Raw genomic sequence first — 18,072 nt, 5'->3', positions numbered from 1 at the left:
ATGAAAATAACTTTTGTATACATTTCTTTTTTGACGTCTATAACTTTGTATACATATATACTCGTGAGTGATTTTATTTTTGGATATTTTTCCTGTCTTAGAAAATGGAAATAATTGATCAAAAAATATTCTTTATGGTTTTATAGTCTGCTCGTCATTATTTATTACTAATAACTTAAACTTTACAAACCCATGTAAATAATCAATTTTAGAAAATTATATTAAATAAAATGACTGTTTACATATATTATTTCATGCATATTTTTTATATAACTATATGCCTAAGTCTAGACATAAAATCCGTAACCCGAAATGCGAACCGAACACGAATCAAAAAACCCCATCTGTGCCCCGTCTGAAATGTAAAAGATACTCAAATGTCCAAATTAATATGCAACATAAATATGTGAAACATAAAATATGTACTTAAAATATTCAATTTCATATTTATTTTGATACGATATCTAAAGATAAATATTTAAAATATAAATAAGTACCTTAAATACCCAATGCTATATAAATAAGTATATATTTTTTATGTTTTGCTTTAAAAAATTACATTTTACTTCGGGTTATCCGAACCGATCCGATATAACCTGAATCCAAACTATATGGTTACTTCATGGTTTTAGGATATGATACAAATTAAAACTGAAACCGATGTGTTATATCCGAACCTGATCCGTAATTATAAATTTACTAGAATGGAATCTAGAGTGTGACACAAATTAGAACTAAAATCTGAGAAATTCCGAACGCCGACGGATACCTGAATGCCCATGCTTATATATACCAATATAAATTAAATAATTATATTTATAAATATATATATAAACAACTAATTCCATTAACGGTTAGATAAATAAATAAAATTACTCTATAAGCAACTACAAATTTTTTGTATAAATATTATATTAAATTATTATTTAATACCGATAAATATCAAAAAAAATATTACCAAAAACTATATAAAAATATTGATATATATAAAAACAAATACCCGCGGATATCCAGGTCAAAATCTAGTATACACTGTGGATATCTCCACCGTTTGGAGGTGCCTTTAGTGACCAAGAGTAGGCGTGAGACTTTTATCCGAGATCCGGATTCGATCCGAGATTCGATTCAGATCCGATCCAAAAATTCGGATATCCGAAGGGGCCGAATCCGGATCCGGATAGTAAAATGTTGGACCCGTCAAAGCCGGATCCGGATCCGGATATCTTGAATTTTTTAGTCCGGATATCCGGATCCGTAAGTTTTATTAATAACTATTTTAGAAATAGTAATATATATATATAAACTAATTTTTAATATATTTTCATTTTTATAATAGTATACGTAAATTTTTATGTAAATTTTGTAATATTATACGTTGAAATCACTAAAAACATTATATATTTTTTTATTTTTAAATTATTTTTAATATTTTTATATATATTAATATTATTTATTTATTTATTTTAAGGATCCAAATCCGGATCCGGATATCCGCCGGATATTACAATTTTTAGAAAGATATCCGCCACCCGGATATCTGAGAACCCCGGATCCGGATAAAGATAGTAAAATTATGGATCCGCCGGATAAGGATCCGGATACCTTAAAGTTGTCCGGATACGCGATCCGTCCGAGGCCTAACTAAGAGGGGCTACCAAAATTTCTTTATAGTTTTCCTTTTTTCTTTTTTATCAGCATTTCTTCATAGTTTTCTTTTTATCTCTGTTCAGCGTCTTCTTTATTCTGCCTGAAAACCAGCAACTTTCTTCGTTTTTCTTCCCCGCTCATGTTGTGACTTGTGTTACTGGTAATTATCGCAGCTGTCACCCAAACGGAAAGTGCAAATGGGCGATGACTAAAAAAAATGGGTGATGACTGGCTACGAGCGATAGTTTTCAGGTAGCAAGAGGTTTTAAAGAATCGGTTAAAAAAAAAAGAGGTTTTAAATCGTCCTATTTTCTTTTCCTTTTTTTTTGAAAAAAATCGTGCTATTTTTTTTCCTTGCCTCATAGTCATGAAAAAGCAAAAAATAGTTCCTACACTTGAAATAGTTTGCCTTTTCTGGGTTTGTTTTTCCAGTTTCCAACAACGATTTTCCCACTTGTGTGGACTCAATACCGTCTTAAAAAATTTATTGACATTAGGCGAAATATAAAATAAAAATCTTTTTATATGTTTTTTTCTCAACTTTTATTTATTCCATTTTCATGAAGTAAATAAAAAATTGTGGTATTCAAACAAAAAAAATTAAAAATGAGTTTTTGTGTATAAATTAGATTTTGTTAATAGAAAAACTGAAAATGGTGTAAGTTAATTTTTTGTTCTTGTTGATTTAAATTATATTTAGTTAATCATATATTTTTTTTATTGTAATTTCACCAACTAATTGATATTTAACAAACAAAAATAGATTTTTTTAATTAGTAAAATAACATAAAAAAAAAATGGACCTAGAACCCATGGCAATTGTCCATGTTGCCATGGGTTAGAGCCGGCTCTGGTGGACTTCATCCCTCGTTATCCAGTGTGGGTCAGTGCGACCGCCCATGATCCACTTCAAAATTCACATTTTTTTTAACTTTTTTGTAAACATATAAATTTAGATGTAATATTATATTTAAATATCGATAGTGTTATAAAAATATGATAAAATATTTGAGAAAAAAATCAATAAAATAATAGTTAGTTTAATAATAATATTAAAACACTGACAAAAAAATAATATTAAAACATTTATTTTTTAAATAATAGTTTTAGAAAAAAATCTGCCGAAAGAGTCCTGAATTTTATCGAGCCAGTCATGTCGCTATCATTTTCACAGTGCAAAATAGATGACTTGCTAAGATGATAAACGTATCCATATTTTATAGATACATTTGCATTTTGTTATTTTTTGCATTTTTCTTTTGACCGTTTAACCCTAATACTAGTTTGGTTTTGTAATTGGCAGCGTAACATACAGGAAAAGAACAAGAAGAAAAATGGGAAGAGGAGCTACAAGCGATACTTTCAGCATTTCTGGCCCCAAGCTTCTTAACCCTATTTGTTGGTAACATTTTCTTTGTGTTCTGTATAATTCTATGGATAAGAAATATTGTTTTATCTTTTCGTATAATCTTAGAAAAGAAAATGTTAAAGAATGTGTTTCAGAAGATTACATAAAGCTAAAAAGTTTGTTTTCCTACTAAAATGAATTTGTGAATTAATGCAGGAACCCAAATTATATAGAACGTAAAGCGTTAAAATATATTATGACAGACGATGGAACTTTTTTGTGTGTAAACAGGAAGTTTTTTGTCAAAATTATACGATTTCATTTTAATATACGATTTCTCTCTTTCCTTTTGAGAAATGACTTTCATATTGCAGTGCTCTAAATAAAGTTATGACTATGAGTCTATGATTTTAACATCATAATATAGTTGTCAAAAAAAAAAAAAACATCATAAGGATAAAAATAAAGGTTGTGAAATAGGGACTGTTGAAAATGATTGACAACATCATAAAGATATATAGATTAACAACATCTATCCTATTAAAACAAAGACTTCATTTGAAACCAAATTTTTATGTGTTATTTACAAAATATGCCATTAGAATTTGTTGTTTTATATAGATTTTTATTAAGAACAATAATGTCAAATCAATTATAATTAATTAAAGAAAAAAAAATTTTGTTGTAAATGTATATTGATTTGACTATTTTCTTTAACTGATTAAAGAATAAAAAATAATTGATTCACAATATCTTTCAATAATCCCTCCGTTTTTTTTATATAAATCGTTTTAGAGAAACTCTTATGTTCCAAATTATATGACATTTTCAATTTTTTATGTAAAATTTATTAACACTTAGTGTTATATGACGAATGATAATATACATTCTATTTTATTATTGTTGATTTGTGGTTAGGTAAATAATTAATGATGTTTTTGTTTAGAAAATATAAAAAAAATAATGATCTTTTAAATCTATGTGCACAATTCTAAAACGACTTATATTAAAAAACTGAGGGAGTATCTTTTTAAAAACTTTTTTTTTATGTGTCAATTTTTAGTGGTTAACATTTGAAGTACAACCTAATTATACTATAAAATTATTCTATTTTGAAGAAAAGATAGAGTATCCATGGGAGGATCCGAGCACTCTCAATGTGTTTCATAATAATAAAAAGAGACATATATGAAAAAAAGTTCAATTTTATAAAAAAAAAAATCATTTTCCACTTGTCAACAATTTAATAATCTAATAATTAAAAGTATTAAAATTTATTACTTTCTCATATTTAATAATGCTTTTAGTTTTTTTTAGTCAGAATCTAAATATAGTAATTTCTTTATTTTTAATAGGAACAACTGGCACGACATAACCGTAGTGGTAGCATGTTTGGTAATGGGAGTCTCCACAATGCAACGGGATAAGGCAATGAAACGGGAGGCACTAGCCAACCCCTGGTATGAATCCTTCGGTTTCTCTTTACTCGAAACCTTGATCAACCCAGATGACAGCTCCATATACGGAGCCGTTTACATGTACAAGCACTACGACAGTTACCAGAAGACCCCTCTTTTGGGGAAACCTCCGCTTTACGTGATTGCGTTTCGCGGCACGATGCTAAGCTCAGTAACTTGGAAGTCAGATATGAAGCAAAACGTTCGATGCTTACTCAATATCCTTAACCAGGGAAAAAGGGCTAATAATGCCAAACGAGCAATCGAAAATGTGCTGTCCTATCCCAACGTCGATACAGAATCTGTCTGGCTCGCGGGACACTCTCTGGGAGCAGGCATAGCGTTGGTGGCCGGGAAGAACATGGCAAGATCTGGATCACCCCTCAAGACTTATGCATTCAACCCGCCCCACTCGGATTTTCCTGTAGAAGGAACTATTAGATAGCGAGAAGCTTAAACGCAAGGTTCGGATCGCCAGGAGTTTCATCAAAACCACCTTCGCCTCGCTCTTTAATCTCCAGGTAAATATGTATGACCTTGATACCGTACGTAAGAAGTTAAAACTTTTGTTACACCAAGATGGTTCATTTTGTTTGAAAATTCTCTTTAATTTGTCGGCCAGGAAAGTTATGACTTTCGTTTCCTTTTTAAACAACATTGTTAAAAACAACTAAACGGGATCTACTCTTTTAACATCTTTTAACTATAACAGATTCAAGAAGACGATCCAAGGACAAGAGCGTGGACACCTTACTTATATGTGAACCCAAGAGATCCAATATGTTTAGGATACATTAATGATTTCATACTCAAAAGTGAGAGTGGCCCTGCTAGAATCTCAGTTAGGAGTCGAGTTTTTGGAAGACGACGAACACCATCATCACCCGCAGGGGAACCTATTCAATTTCTTTCATCAGCAGATATGACGGTAAACAAGACGGCTTGTATTCGGACAGCTCATAAGCTTAAGCAATGGTGGAAGCCAGACCCAGTCCGTAGGGAAAATTTGGGAATTATACTGCCTGGGCAATTTACCCGATACCCGAAACCGCACCCGAACCCGAACCCGACCCAAAAAACTCAAACCCAAATCCGGACGGAAGTAGCAAAATATCCAAATGGGTATTGAGTCAGGAGAGATTTGGATATCCGTCCGAATCCAAACGGGTAATCGAACTCGAATGGATATCCGAAGATAACCGAACATATGTATATTTAACCTTATAAGATCATATAATATACATATAATTATGGATTGCTACTCACTTGAAATATATGTCAAGCTTCTTGTTTTGTGCATTAACAAAAATTGTATCCAAAATTTCAAAACAATAATAAAATTAGTATCTTTTTATTTTAAATTTTTGTCTCCAATTATATTAATCATTTATTCTATTAAAAATTAAAAAAAACAGTTAAATTAAAGGTATATTTTTTAATACAAAAAAACTCGAGCAATGAAGAATTTTTTTATTTTTCTTTCAAAATCTAAATATCCGAACCCGGTCCGAAATAACCGAAATCGAACTAAAAATACCTGAACCTGACCCGAAGTATAGAAATACCCGAACGGGTTCTATACTCTTATACCAAAAATTCGAAATACACGATCCGAACCCGAACGGGTATCCGAACACCCATCCCTAATTTGCAGGATTGGGCCCTATATCTAGTTCTATTTGTTTTGGTTAAAATGCATTTTCTACCTGTTAACATGGATCTTCGCCGTTTGGGAACCTTCTACCCACCCTTATTCGGCTTATTTTACCTTGTTTCTGGTTGTTGTTTTCCACATTTTTGAATATTTGTTGTCAAACCTCTTTGAAGCAATTGTACTATAGTTTTATTTAAAGTTTCTGTACAACTATTAAGATTTTTTTTTAATGAAAAATTACTTCCAGTAGTAGCCAGAAACTCCTTGATCTTCGAAGCAAAATCGTCTAATCCTGTTGATGTAGCAACAAGAGCACTGAAGTTAGCGAGGGAATGGATCACAGGATTCACAGCACAAGACTTCAAACCAAAAGTGAATAGATACCTACCGGATCTGACAAAGAACCGAGGAACATCGAAGAATCAGAAACAACATGCAAAACTGATTGTGGCGTGGAACAAACAATTGAAGCAGGCTGGTCTCGCTTGGATCTTCTCAGGAAGAGGATTCAATCGTCCTCTCCAAGGATCGAGCTCCCAAGGCTTCGTAGACTCTCCTCTAATGGCGGAAGCTTTAGCAATGCGACTCGCCATCATAACCCAACTCTCAGGATGTTCTCCGACAACTTAAAGCTCATTAGAGCTATCGATCATGATTTACAGGTGAAGGAAATCCATGGAATCGTGTGTGACATCCATGGAATTTTCTCTGCATTAAGCCCAGTTCTGGGTTGACATGGGCCTAGGCCCTTTTAGATATTAAATGTAGCTGTTCACAAAAAAAAAAAGTTGTGGTTCACTTTATCAAGTTTGAAACAAGTAACTAGGCCTGCGACTTTTGTCCTAACCAAACGCGCCGAACCGAGCCGAACCGAAATTTTCGGTTTTTTGTTCGGTTTCGGTTTTGGGTTCGGTTTAGTTTCGGTACGATTTTGAAAAGTAATTCGGTTTTCGGTTCGGTTCGGTTTTTCGATTTTCAAAAAAAAAAAAAAACCGAAAATGCCCGAAAATATCCGAAAAACCGAACCGAATTCAACCGAAAACATCCGAACTTAACCGAAAATAGCCGATTTTTTGGGAAATTTTGACCGGAATTAACCGAAACAAAAAAAACGGTTATTTTCGAAAATAATTTTGAATACCAAACCGAACTGAACCGAAATTTAATTCGGTTAATTTCGGAATAGGTTTTAAAAATTTCGGTTAACCGAAAACCGACGGTTCGGTTCGGTTTCGGAAAACCGAAGTCGCAGGGCTACAAGTAACATTCAGGGGAGCACAATAGTTTCTCTCTTTCTTATGTGATTTCCAAGCCTCCGAGTCCGAGTACATCCCCTCGAGGGATTTTAGAGGAGCAGGCCGGTTGTGAGGACTCTGTCGGAGAATAGAGTCAAAAGATTCACCGACTGATTCAGAAATCTGTTACAATGCATGCACTGACATTAGATAAGAAACACCGAGTTTATTGGTTTGAATCTTACTAGCTCTAAATATATTGACAGGGCCAAGAAGACGATTCGTTTATGAAACTAGCATCATGGATACCTTATTCATATTGTGAATCCTGCAGATCCAATCTGCTGAGAGTACATTGGTTATTTCCAGCACAGAAACAAAATGTTTAAGATTGGGACTGAAACAATAGAGAGGATCGCTACGAGGAACTCGCTTAGGAGTCTCTTGTCCGGAGAGGGAGGAGGAAGCTCGTGTTCGAATTCTTCATCCGAACCTCTTCATCTTTTACCATCGGCTTATATGACGATAAAGACTAGCCAATCTCCTGATTTTAAGAGAGCTCATGGGATCCTATGTTCCATGGTGAATATGTTTTGCACCAGTTTAATCATTGAATTCCACTTTTGTAGCTTCAAATGCTTAAAAAAGCCAACTCCAATTTTTGAGTTAAACTAAACCAAAAAAGAAAAAAAAAAACTGTGACCAACATCAAACCGTAGTTAAGTATATATGTAAATGACTTGTTCTGTTGTTCATCATCCAGAACTAAAATAAGTAACACGGGAACGTTATTGACCCAAAAACACCAAGGTTGAGTTCAAGACAGTGACACTTATTTATTATTACGGACACTGGATATACAACTCTTTAGCAGTCATAAAGAAATCCAGAGGAAACGATAACGATATTATTAGTTCCGAGAATATTGGTCGAGGCAGCAATCCATAATAGCAGAGACGGTGCTGATAAACTCCTCTTCTGTTGTCTCTGGGAGCACTATGGCTTCTGCGTCATTGATGATTTGTTCGATCACAGATTCTTTATTGAGTGTTTCTCTGCACATTATGCTTCCGATGGCAAAAGGTGTGAGACCCTTCACAGCACCTTTCTTGAGAAGCATGGTCGAGATGCGGAAGACACGAGCGCATGAAGGCGGAATCTCCCAACCGTGGATTCTTAGAAGCTCAATGTCTTGCTCAGCGTCCAATGATTTGATGTATTCCAGTGTCTCTGGAGAGTATGGCTCTTTTGCTTGAGGCCAGTATAGCCACTCGAATGTGCAGTCCTCAAACTGGACAAAAGTAAAGTGGTGTTTAGTCTAAATAATAGTGTAGCTAATTCCAATATTGTTTGGTTATAACAGTCGTTTACCTTATTTGGGAAGCAATAGCCGTGATCGATAGGAGTAAGCACGATCTGGCCATATTTTCCTTCTCGGCTAACCAAAATGTTACCACCGTGACGATCTGCATTAGCAAGCCTAATGTCTAGAACAGATATCTTGTGAACCTGATCAACTGGGAAGACTCCGTATCCCATATCTTCACAAGTTCCAACATTACTCACAAACATCTGCAATGAACCAATCTTTGTGTTTTCCGGAGAGAAGCTGTAACCATTGGGATGGTTGAAGTCTTTGTGCAAGCATTTGACCATTGTTGTTGGCGGAACTCCAGCGAAACCGGATTGGTCATGAGGAAAAGCTCTTGGTCCGGTCATGGGATAGTCCAACATGTAGGCTGCTACTTCTCTAAAAGCTCCCTCCCCAACCTGTGTGCCTTTCTTTAGTCCCTCCCCGTCAATTGAAACAGGCTGTCCGTGCGGATTGTTCACCGCCATTGGCTCCTCGTCAATGGGTTTGAAGACGGATACGTATTTGTTTCCGGATGGATCTTGCATGAAGTAAGCTCCCCCTGATCCATCGGATGATTTGATCGGGCCGTTTCCATTCTCCAAGCCCTCTATAGTGGAGCTAATAAGCTCTTTGAGCAGTGAAGGCAGTTCAATGTCTTGGTTAACAACAACAGGCTCCACGAAGAAATCCTTAGGCGTTTCTTGTGGTGAGATGAGTCTTCTTCTACCATCCACTGAGTTGTGATTGTGAGTTACATCATCGATAGAAACCTCAGAATCCTTCCCAACAGGTTTTGCTCTGACTTTAGCGGATTTCCTAATCAGCAAATGAATCACACTCTCCCCGTTTTTACAGAGATCAGTGATGAGTCTCTGGTCATCTAGCTCTTCACCATCTAACGTGAGTTCATGATCCCATGTATCCCCAAGCTCGCTCTCCCTTAAAGCTATTTTCTGCTTCACGTGACCAACGTTTCTGCTCCTCTCAACAAAGAGCTCAAACTCCTTCCCTCCCAAAGTCTTGACGGAGATTGCCTGGAGATCAGAAAGCCTAATAACCAAATGCAACAGCTCCCCATCAGCAAGACCACAATCTCGAACTTGGGAGTCATTCCGAGCTGGCTCCCTACCGTCATATCCCAGCTTCTGCTTCTTCACAAAAAATCCCTTGATACTCTGAATCCTCAGCTTCACAGATGCTATCAGATCCGACTCCATGACCCGCAAGGGGCTCAGAGATCCGGAAATAGACAGGAATATCAGGATTGGGTCGTCTAAGTCCAAACCGAACCGTCCAATAAAACCTGGAAAGTTGACAACTTCTTCCAGGGCTGGACTGAGAGCTACACTAGCAATTGACATACCAACTGTACAAACTTCTAACACTAAATCCTCAAGAGCTGGAGAGAAATCTAAGAGCTCAACAGGAATAAGAGGCGGAAACTCAACCTTTATCTTCTTCTTCCGTGTAGTTAAAAAAAAAAAGACCCAAGTTCCTGCACGGATTCAGGAACTCAGAAACGAAGAGCTTTGTAAATCACATCTTGCCAACTGAATTCATATTGAAGCTAAACGAATCCCAAAACCACCTACGCCTTCATTCAGCAACGAACCTGAACAAACGAAAGTAATACAAAGGGAAAGGTCAAACACACAGCAAAAGAAATCGTCACAGTTCACAGACATTACTCACTAATCAAACCAAAACTTATAAAAAATGTAAATTTACTCAGATCAAACTCAGAAAAAAAAAAGTTTATACCAACCTCTTCTCTCTCTCTCTTGTATGGATCAAGAGTTCTAATTATATCTAAACTATACAACCTTTTAAAAGCTTAAGGTCTCTCATATATATAATTAGTAATCGTCAAAAGCTAAAATTAGCTCAAAAAAAGCCTAACCATACAACGGCCACAAAAGTAAAGTTCCAAGTCAACAACGTCTTTATCAAAAAGCCAAACAAACCAGGCTGGCTTAAGTTTTGATCTGACCAACAAAGTTAATTATAGATTAATCCATTATCAACAACAGCACTATCCATTGTTTATCGCTAAATAACAAGTCTCCGATCATCTAACGAATATTCAGAACCGCTACAGAAGAGAAAAAAATTGGATTCTAGATTCTACTCACCTCTCTCGATCATCGAACCGATTCAACTACTCATTCATGATCGGAAGAGATAATAACAAACTAATCGATCGGAGCTTAAAAAAACATGATTCATACCTCGGAATCAAAATCCGTGAAGCCGATGGATCAATCGAAACTGGTTTGGTTAAGATCTAACCTTCGAGAATCTGGAAACTCTTTTCAGAGTTTTCCCGAGAATTCTCGAGAAAATTTGAGCGTGTGTACCCAGAAAGAGAGAGAGAGAGGCACAAACAGTATCAGCTAACGAGTCTTCTTTGAACAGCGGCGAATTTTCTGGGGATCTATTTATAGTCTTTGACCTCGCTGACTTTTGACGGAAGTTTTATTGCCATCTCTAACGTCGTTAGCTCTTCTCCACGGCGGATCTTGTTTCCGTAACGGACGCGATTTCCTGCCGTCTAAGAAGACCCTATAAGTTTAAAAAGACCCATTGGGTCTTCAGTCCTGGGCCCTTGTGTCGTTTTTTTTTTGGGTTAGGTTTGGCTTGCTACATATTCCTGAGAACCGACATTAACCGAGATACTTCACATGAACTAAACCGGTTTATTACAATGGACTAGCCCATTTTACCATAATGATTCAAAGCACCAATAACCAAAATTTTGTACAACCAGAATGTTTGAAGGACAAAAGAAAATAACAATTTTTATTATATCTTTCATACAAATAATATTATCGTCAATGAGTTGAATCAATATTATTAGTTTAATTTCTTTTGTGATGTATAAACAATTTAAATAGATAAAATGTTTCTAATTATATACTTACTCCGTACCAAAATAGATAATGTTTTGGAGAGTTTTTGATGTTTCAAAATAGATGATGTTTTGATATTTTGATATTAATCTTACTTTTATTGAAAATTGCGTGATCAATGATGTTTATACTTATTTTTAAGGATTAACTAAATTAATTTTAATTTATATTTTTAATATTACTTTTTAGAAAATAATGTATATCTTAATTATTTTCCATACATCCAAAACATCAAGTATTTTGGAGCAGAGGTAGTAATAGATTAAACCATTAACCACATATTGATATTAAAATGAAAATTATGACCAACTTGAATATGCATTAATTGTAATGGCATAATAAATCAGCGTTAAAAAAAATAATTTTTCATGAAAAAGAAAAAAATAATGTGAAAAAAAAAACAGAATAACAAAGTTTTTTTTTTATCAACGAATAACAAAGTTAACTTCATAACCTCTGATCTATAAGCTCTCGTATCCACAGTTTCCAAGTCTTGCCATGGCTAAACAGGTAAGTGATCAAACAGTCATCATCACTTGAGCTGAATGATGTTGGTGTTACATCATGATGATTATAGAATTTTTTTAAAAATAAGTATTTAAATCGTCCAACAAAAAATACAATTTATCAAAATTAACAAATAGTGGAAAATGCAATCAATCAAAATGAACAAACAACAACTCTATCCTTAACAACAACAAAAGATATTAAATTTGACCTAAATACGTACAATCTATCATTAAAAAGAACCATGTGTTATAACCAGTGAGAATCTTATAATTAAAGTATGAAATGAGAGTCACATAATTCTTCATGATTCTTACTACACAAAAATATCAAAAGTGAAAGAGGGAGAAAGAGTTTAGTATTGAAGTTTATCGAAGAAAGAAACAAAGTTTAACTCAATCTAGAAATTTCACTAGATAGATGAATTTAATCAAATGTCTTTCAAAGAATTTAAACTATAACTTGTTGTTACAAAGCCAAAACTTTAGTTATATAACCATCACTAAAATTCCTCAGCTAATAAAAAAACTAAAATAAAAAAAAATAACAATTAAAATAAGTCCAGATGAGGAAACGATAAATACGGAACTGAGGAGATTCTCTTCGGTTTAGTGATCTCACATCAACAAGCTTTACTTTATGGTATTTGTTGTTGTTGTCTAATTAGGCATAGTTTAAGTTGGTAGAAAAGCACTAACCGTATTAACCTATAACCACACCGTAATTTATTTCGGTTAATTTAAGCATGGTTTTAGAAAACCAAGCTAACCAAAAATCAAAAGAACCGACCAGTTTGGTTCGGTTTATATTTAATTTGGTTCACAACGCATTGGGTCTATTTCTTCAAACCCAAGCTTCATACCAACACAAAACAACACCACACTCTAACCTCCTTCAACTTAAAATTAGCTCTTTCTGTACAGCAACAGCACTGAAGCAACCTACAAACTACTTATAAAATATTTCTATGTGTGAATTGAAAGAACACTTGTTCACTCCACAAAAAAAAATGTATTGAAGCTAGCTAAGTATGCAAATATATACACAACAAAAGACAACTCCAAGATTGATTTATTGCAGCCATTTTTCAAATCCTAAACTTACATCTCTGTCGTCAACTTTACTATTTCTATACAAAAATATTTAGACAAGAAAACCAGAGAAGAAGGCAAAAAAGGTTGGGGATTTTATAATTTCTTCATCTGCAATCTGCATGGATTACTCAGAAATATAGGTTTTGCAACTCCAACTCTTCCTCTTCACAAGATGAAATGAAACTTGGAAACGTCCCGTGTATGTCCCTACATTCACCAAGAATCTTATCATCAATCCATATGTTTTCAATGCATCAGTTAAATCAGTTGGTTTGGTCAATCTATACGTGTAGTACCCAGCTATACCGAAAATAAAAATTTATTGAACTATTCAGTGTAGACTCACTTTAAATACGGTAACGTCATGTTCTTGATGAGCGACGGATTCTTGGACACAAAATCTTTCCATTCATCTAGATCAATCTTCCCGTCGTTCTTACGATCTGCTTCAATAAACGCCTGCAAAAATTACCACACATCTCCTTATAACTTCTTTATCACTAAGATAAATAACGTTCAATATCAAATTAACATATAGAGGTGTGGTGGTCGGTGAAGTAAAGGACTACCTTATCCACCATTACTTCGATTAAATCTTCAGAAAGAACGAGTTCAGATTCGTGAAGAAGCGCGATTACCATCTCTTTTAACTACACGTAAGAACAACAACCACACTTTATTATGAGCAAAAAAATGTAAATTAAAATCTCAAAGGTTGTAGGAAACTAGTGTACATAGACTCACTTCTTCTCGCTCGATGAATCCAGTTTGCCGCAAATCATACAATTTGAAAGCAACTGAAAATTCATGATAAAATATTGTCAGTTAACTTAAAAGATACAAAGAATAGTAAGTACCTAACGTAGAATGATTGTGAAGCAAGTTACATTTTATTTTCTCATGGACAGGTGCATTTGGATGGAAGACGCCTAAAGACCTGACAAACTCCCCAAACTCGATCACTCCATTTCGCTTCACATCAAATACATCAAATATCTGCGGATAACATATTATAAACACAAAACTTCATATAAATACATACGCATGTTATCTTTAAATGTAACTTGTTGTAGGTATAGTTAGTTAAATATACTTACCCGATCAGCGAAAAGGTTCTTCCGGTTCCTATTTCTGAATAACGCCAGCTGAAACTCTTCCTACAACATCACACTTAAAACTCTAAGCCATATACGACCATAAAAGATCTCAAAAACAAAAACAGTGGACTCTGTTTCGAATTATATTTGAATGAAATAGATGAAAAGGAGTGCAAGAGGAAACCTTATGGATAAGACCATCGTCGATAATCGAGCTGCTTAGCTTCTTGAACAGTTCATACAGCGCTTCCACTTCCTTTACCGTAACTATTGTCCCACCAAATATCAAAAAGTAGGATAAAATTAGAGTTTTCTCTAAAGTTTAGAACATGTTTTCGTAACATTTATGGTATATATTGATAAGATTACAAACTAGAAACTGACATGGTGTAACTGAGGCAAGAAGGTCAGGATCCTCATATCCTGGCGGTCGTAATGCATTGGTCTTCTTCTTCGACGGAGCGCAGCCCATACAAACACACCTTCTCTAAACTCTTATTAGTCTTTGCTTTCACTCTACAACCAAAACCACAAAAATGTTGGTTTATAAATATTTGTGTTTGTAATAATAAGGTGAATTAATACCCCGTATTGCAAAAACGTCAAAGAACACACCAATTATAAACGAGTGCAATTTATAGTTTTTAATGGGAATCGACAGCTATATGAACGAATTGTTTCATTGGCTTACACATAACAAATACGTAAGATGTATTTGGCCAAGTTACCCATTAAATTAAAGATAGTTGTAGTTTTCTCGACAGCTATATCAAGCTCTCCCAAACATCAGCTCACGTTTAATATAATACACGAATAACCAAAACTAGAACAAAATGACATTTTCATATTTAATCTATAATTTAGCAAGTGTTCCAATAAACAAAATGAAACCAACACAAAAACAAAAAAAATATAATTCATTAAGCCATAAAAATGACATATGAACAGACGTATAGATAAGAGATAACGTTTTCTCCTAGTTATCTTATTCGTAATAACAGAGAGATAGCTTATCAGAGTCTCCAATGATATATGCATGTAAATAATACATTAATACAAATTTTAATCGTCGTTAGTCCACTTTTATATATGCATAAATGAATCAGTCAACGGATTCTTGTTAATAGTTCCAAAGATGAATGTTTAAAAATGATTTGCGGTTGTGGGTAAGGATTTATGACGAAGGATATAGAAAGTTTCAAATGCAATAATACAAAGAGATGCTTTATTGAAAATCACGAAATTTAGACAAGATCTTGTTGCTTTATTCAGTTACTGTAGGAAGGGAGATTATAGGTGCCTTTTAAAGATAGTAAAATGATACTAGGGGTTTAGCTACACTGCTGTCTAGAGTATTCACTCTCACTCAAATACAATATCAGGTACGGTATATAGAGGAATCTATACATATGATACATATGACTCGAACACAATATGCATACGTAAACCAAGCTGCACCTATATAATTTAGATGCAGCGTTTTCATCTCGTTGTTTACCTTTTCAATCTATTTGCTTGCGTAACGACAAAAAGGTTCAATATTTTGTTGACTATTCAACGGACATGCAGCCAAGAAAGATGACTTTTGTGACTTTGTCTATTATTTAATCTCTCCAAGTATTTTATATAGAAAATGTCTTACATGAAATACAACTTGCAGGTGTTGACTTCCTATTTTATTTATATTATATGTAAATATTTGTTTTCTTGCACGGTAATCACGTAATACAAAACGTACGGCTCTTTGATTAAATCGATTTTTTTCGGAAAAAGGTAATTAAACACACACCACACCAACCCTCAAATTCGATATCCTGACTGAAGCTCAATACCAGATCGAATCGAGCTAGACCGCACATCTACCCCCACTAGATTTAATTGAACCAAACCGAATTTGACCCAATTCGCACCCTTCTTCTATTATAAAACAATTTAATGTATTTAATAGAACCAAACTAAAACCATTGCAAAATCAAATTCCATTTAATTATAAATTAAACCAGGCACTCGGTTCAGTTCGGTCTATGTCACTAATTGCCGCGTTAAATGAATGGTTTGTTTTTTGTTTCATTTACATTGAACCGGAAATTTGGTAAATCGTATAACTAGATTCCTTGAGAAGCGGACCTACGTTGACTCTATTAGAGAAGAAGAAAACCCAAAAAGGGATAAACTTCAAAGTTTAAGCCTCCATATTGCATTATAAGTCAGACTAGATCCATTGAATGTGATTATGTGAACTAAAATGGGATGTGAGAACAAAGAAAAATGCCATTGGAAAGGGAAGAAAGCTATTTCTCAGCAGCTTCCTTTTGGAACTTTCTGTTAAAGTATATTTTCTCGGGAAGAACAACAAAAAACACAGGGAAAGACAGGTGCATTCACCCAGGATCAAAATTAAAAAAAGGGTAGAAAACACGAAAAACTAACCAGGAATGATCGTGTGAATCTGGGTTCTTCTCGCCTCTTCGGTTCTTGGATCCTGAAAACTTTGGTGCTGTTTTGTGGGGAGAGGAAAAGGGCAAAACAGAAGTAATTAAATAGTGCGTTGGGCTTCGCAACCCCGGTTCGGCTTTTTGTATCTATCCATGCGTGTTGGATAGATAGCGATGTGATGTCAGTTTTCAAATCGCCTTTGATGATCTCTATAAAATAATTAAATATCATCGAATGGTTATGTAAAAAAAGTATAATACTGTTTTCATGTCCCACGAGTCCCACTGGATCTTTTCTCCTTTTCTCCTTTTCTCCTTTTCTCCTTTTGACAGTTGTGATTGTGAATGCTGATTAGTGTTCTAAAATATGTCAGGCCCCAGCTAGATAAATGGTTGGTTATTTATTTTATTTTTTTAAACATCGTTGGTTACTTTTTTTTTTTGAAAACATCTAAATGTATATATAAATATATGGCATATACATGGTGGATATTTTCTGAATATATATTATAATGTTATTTATAAGGTTATATATAAATTAAATAATTTATAATTAGTATAGTTTACGAGTCTATAAATTAGAATTGTTAAATATGAATAACAAACATAAGTAAGTCATATACTCCATTAGATTAGTATTTAGGTCATAACTAGACTTTGTATATTAAACAGCAAAATGGTGGAAAATAAAGAAAAATAACAATATAAACAATGAGAAGCGATTCATAATTTTCCTACTGATACTATTAGAGTAAATTTTTAAAAAAACTCAAACAACATAATATTGATCCTAAGACAAAAACATATTTTGTAAAAGTAATTTACAATATTAATAAATGTTCAATACCTGTTTACCTCAGTAGCTTTGCTCATACCGGCCCTACTACAACTTAATTTCTTTTTAAAATGCTGACATTTTTTTGTTTTGAAAACCATTATGTTGAAACTTCTAAGCTTGTACAATGGAGTTTTGGCCCATGAATAGAGATGCATCATGCCTCCTACTCTTTTCTTACATCAAAAGGACATGACAACACTGAAACTAGTGCTTACCTTTTCTTAGTTTCGTCATGATCAGCTTTTCTCTGCTTTCTTAAACATCAATTTTTGTTTATGTCTCACTTTAATTTAATAGTATTTCTTTCATTTAAAGTCGACCCATCTTTTCATTAAATTATTTCAAATTAAAACAAAATTAATTTGTAGTTCACATAGACCAAGATCTCTTAACGGAATTCATAGAGTCAATATGAATCTGTAATGCTCATGATAAAAAAAAAAACCAAAATTAGGTTGTGAAATCCCCAACTTAGAACATGATTACGGGGGTACTTT

The 18,072-nt window shown here is 34.0% G+C and overlaps 3 protein-coding genes and 1 long non-coding RNA gene across 5 annotated transcripts; 1 reads left to right on the top strand and 3 right to left on the bottom strand.

The window, feature by feature from the left end:
* The first annotated feature begins 1,498 nt into the window (after positions 1-1,498).
* LOC106413915 (GDSL esterase/lipase At4g10955) lies at positions 1,499-5,813 on the top strand. 2 transcript variants are annotated; one of them, XM_022705700.2, is made up of 4 exons: positions 1,499-1,899; positions 2,951-3,049; positions 4,351-4,973; positions 5,165-5,813. In XM_022705700.2, the coding sequence occupies exons 1-3, from the start codon at positions 1,865-1,867 to the stop codon at positions 4,895-4,897; spliced, it is 681 nt and encodes a 226-aa protein (XP_022561421.1). In that variant the 5' UTR covers positions 1,499-1,864; the 3' UTR covers positions 4,898-4,973; positions 5,165-5,813. The 2 variants fall into 2 exon arrangements, with proteins under 2 accessions (XP_022561421.1, XP_048617939.1); XM_048761982.1 differs by lacking the exon at positions 1,499-1,899 and adding an exon at positions 1,916-2,530.
* Positions 5,814-6,272: 459 nt separating this feature from the next.
* Positions 6,273-6,901, bottom strand: LOC111207542. Its single transcript, XR_002659803.2, has 2 exons — positions 6,495-6,901; positions 6,273-6,398 (listed from the first exon to the last, which is right to left on the bottom strand). It is a non-coding gene; the product is annotated as an uncharacterized LOC111207542 (long non-coding RNA).
* Positions 6,902-8,040: 1,139 nt separating this feature from the next.
* On the bottom strand, positions 8,041-11,176 carry LOC106415491 (phosphatidylinositol 4-kinase gamma 3). The gene is made up of 3 exons (XM_013856222.3): positions 10,924-11,176; positions 8,713-10,307; positions 8,041-8,632 (listed from the first exon to the last, which is right to left on the bottom strand). The coding sequence occupies exons 2-3, from the start codon at positions 10,054-10,056 to the stop codon at positions 8,252-8,254; spliced, it is 1,725 nt and encodes a 574-aa protein (XP_013711676.2). The 5' UTR covers positions 10,057-10,307; positions 10,924-11,176; the 3' UTR covers positions 8,041-8,251.
* A 1,988-nt stretch (positions 11,177-13,164) lies between these two features.
* LOC106412403 (calcineurin B-like protein 4) lies at positions 13,165-16,996 on the bottom strand. Its single transcript, XM_013853323.3, has 9 exons — positions 16,733-16,996; positions 14,687-14,818; positions 14,487-14,569; positions 14,303-14,362; positions 14,093-14,201; positions 13,950-14,002; positions 13,775-13,855; positions 13,552-13,664; positions 13,165-13,412 (listed from the first exon to the last, which is right to left on the bottom strand). Exons 2-9 carry the CDS (start codon positions 14,772-14,774, stop codon positions 13,334-13,336), a joined length of 666 nt encoding a protein of 221 aa, XP_013708777.1. The 5' UTR covers positions 14,775-14,818; positions 16,733-16,996; the 3' UTR covers positions 13,165-13,333.
* Positions 16,997-18,072: the final 1,076 nt, after the last annotated feature.

This window comes from Brassica napus, chromosome C7 (assembly GCF_020379485.1).
Source record: "Brassica napus cultivar Da-Ae chromosome C7, Da-Ae, whole genome shotgun sequence".
Classification (NCBI taxonomy): domain Eukaryota; kingdom Viridiplantae; phylum Streptophyta; class Magnoliopsida; order Brassicales; family Brassicaceae; genus Brassica; species Brassica napus.
This window is presented reverse-complemented; position numbering and strand designations above follow the sequence as displayed.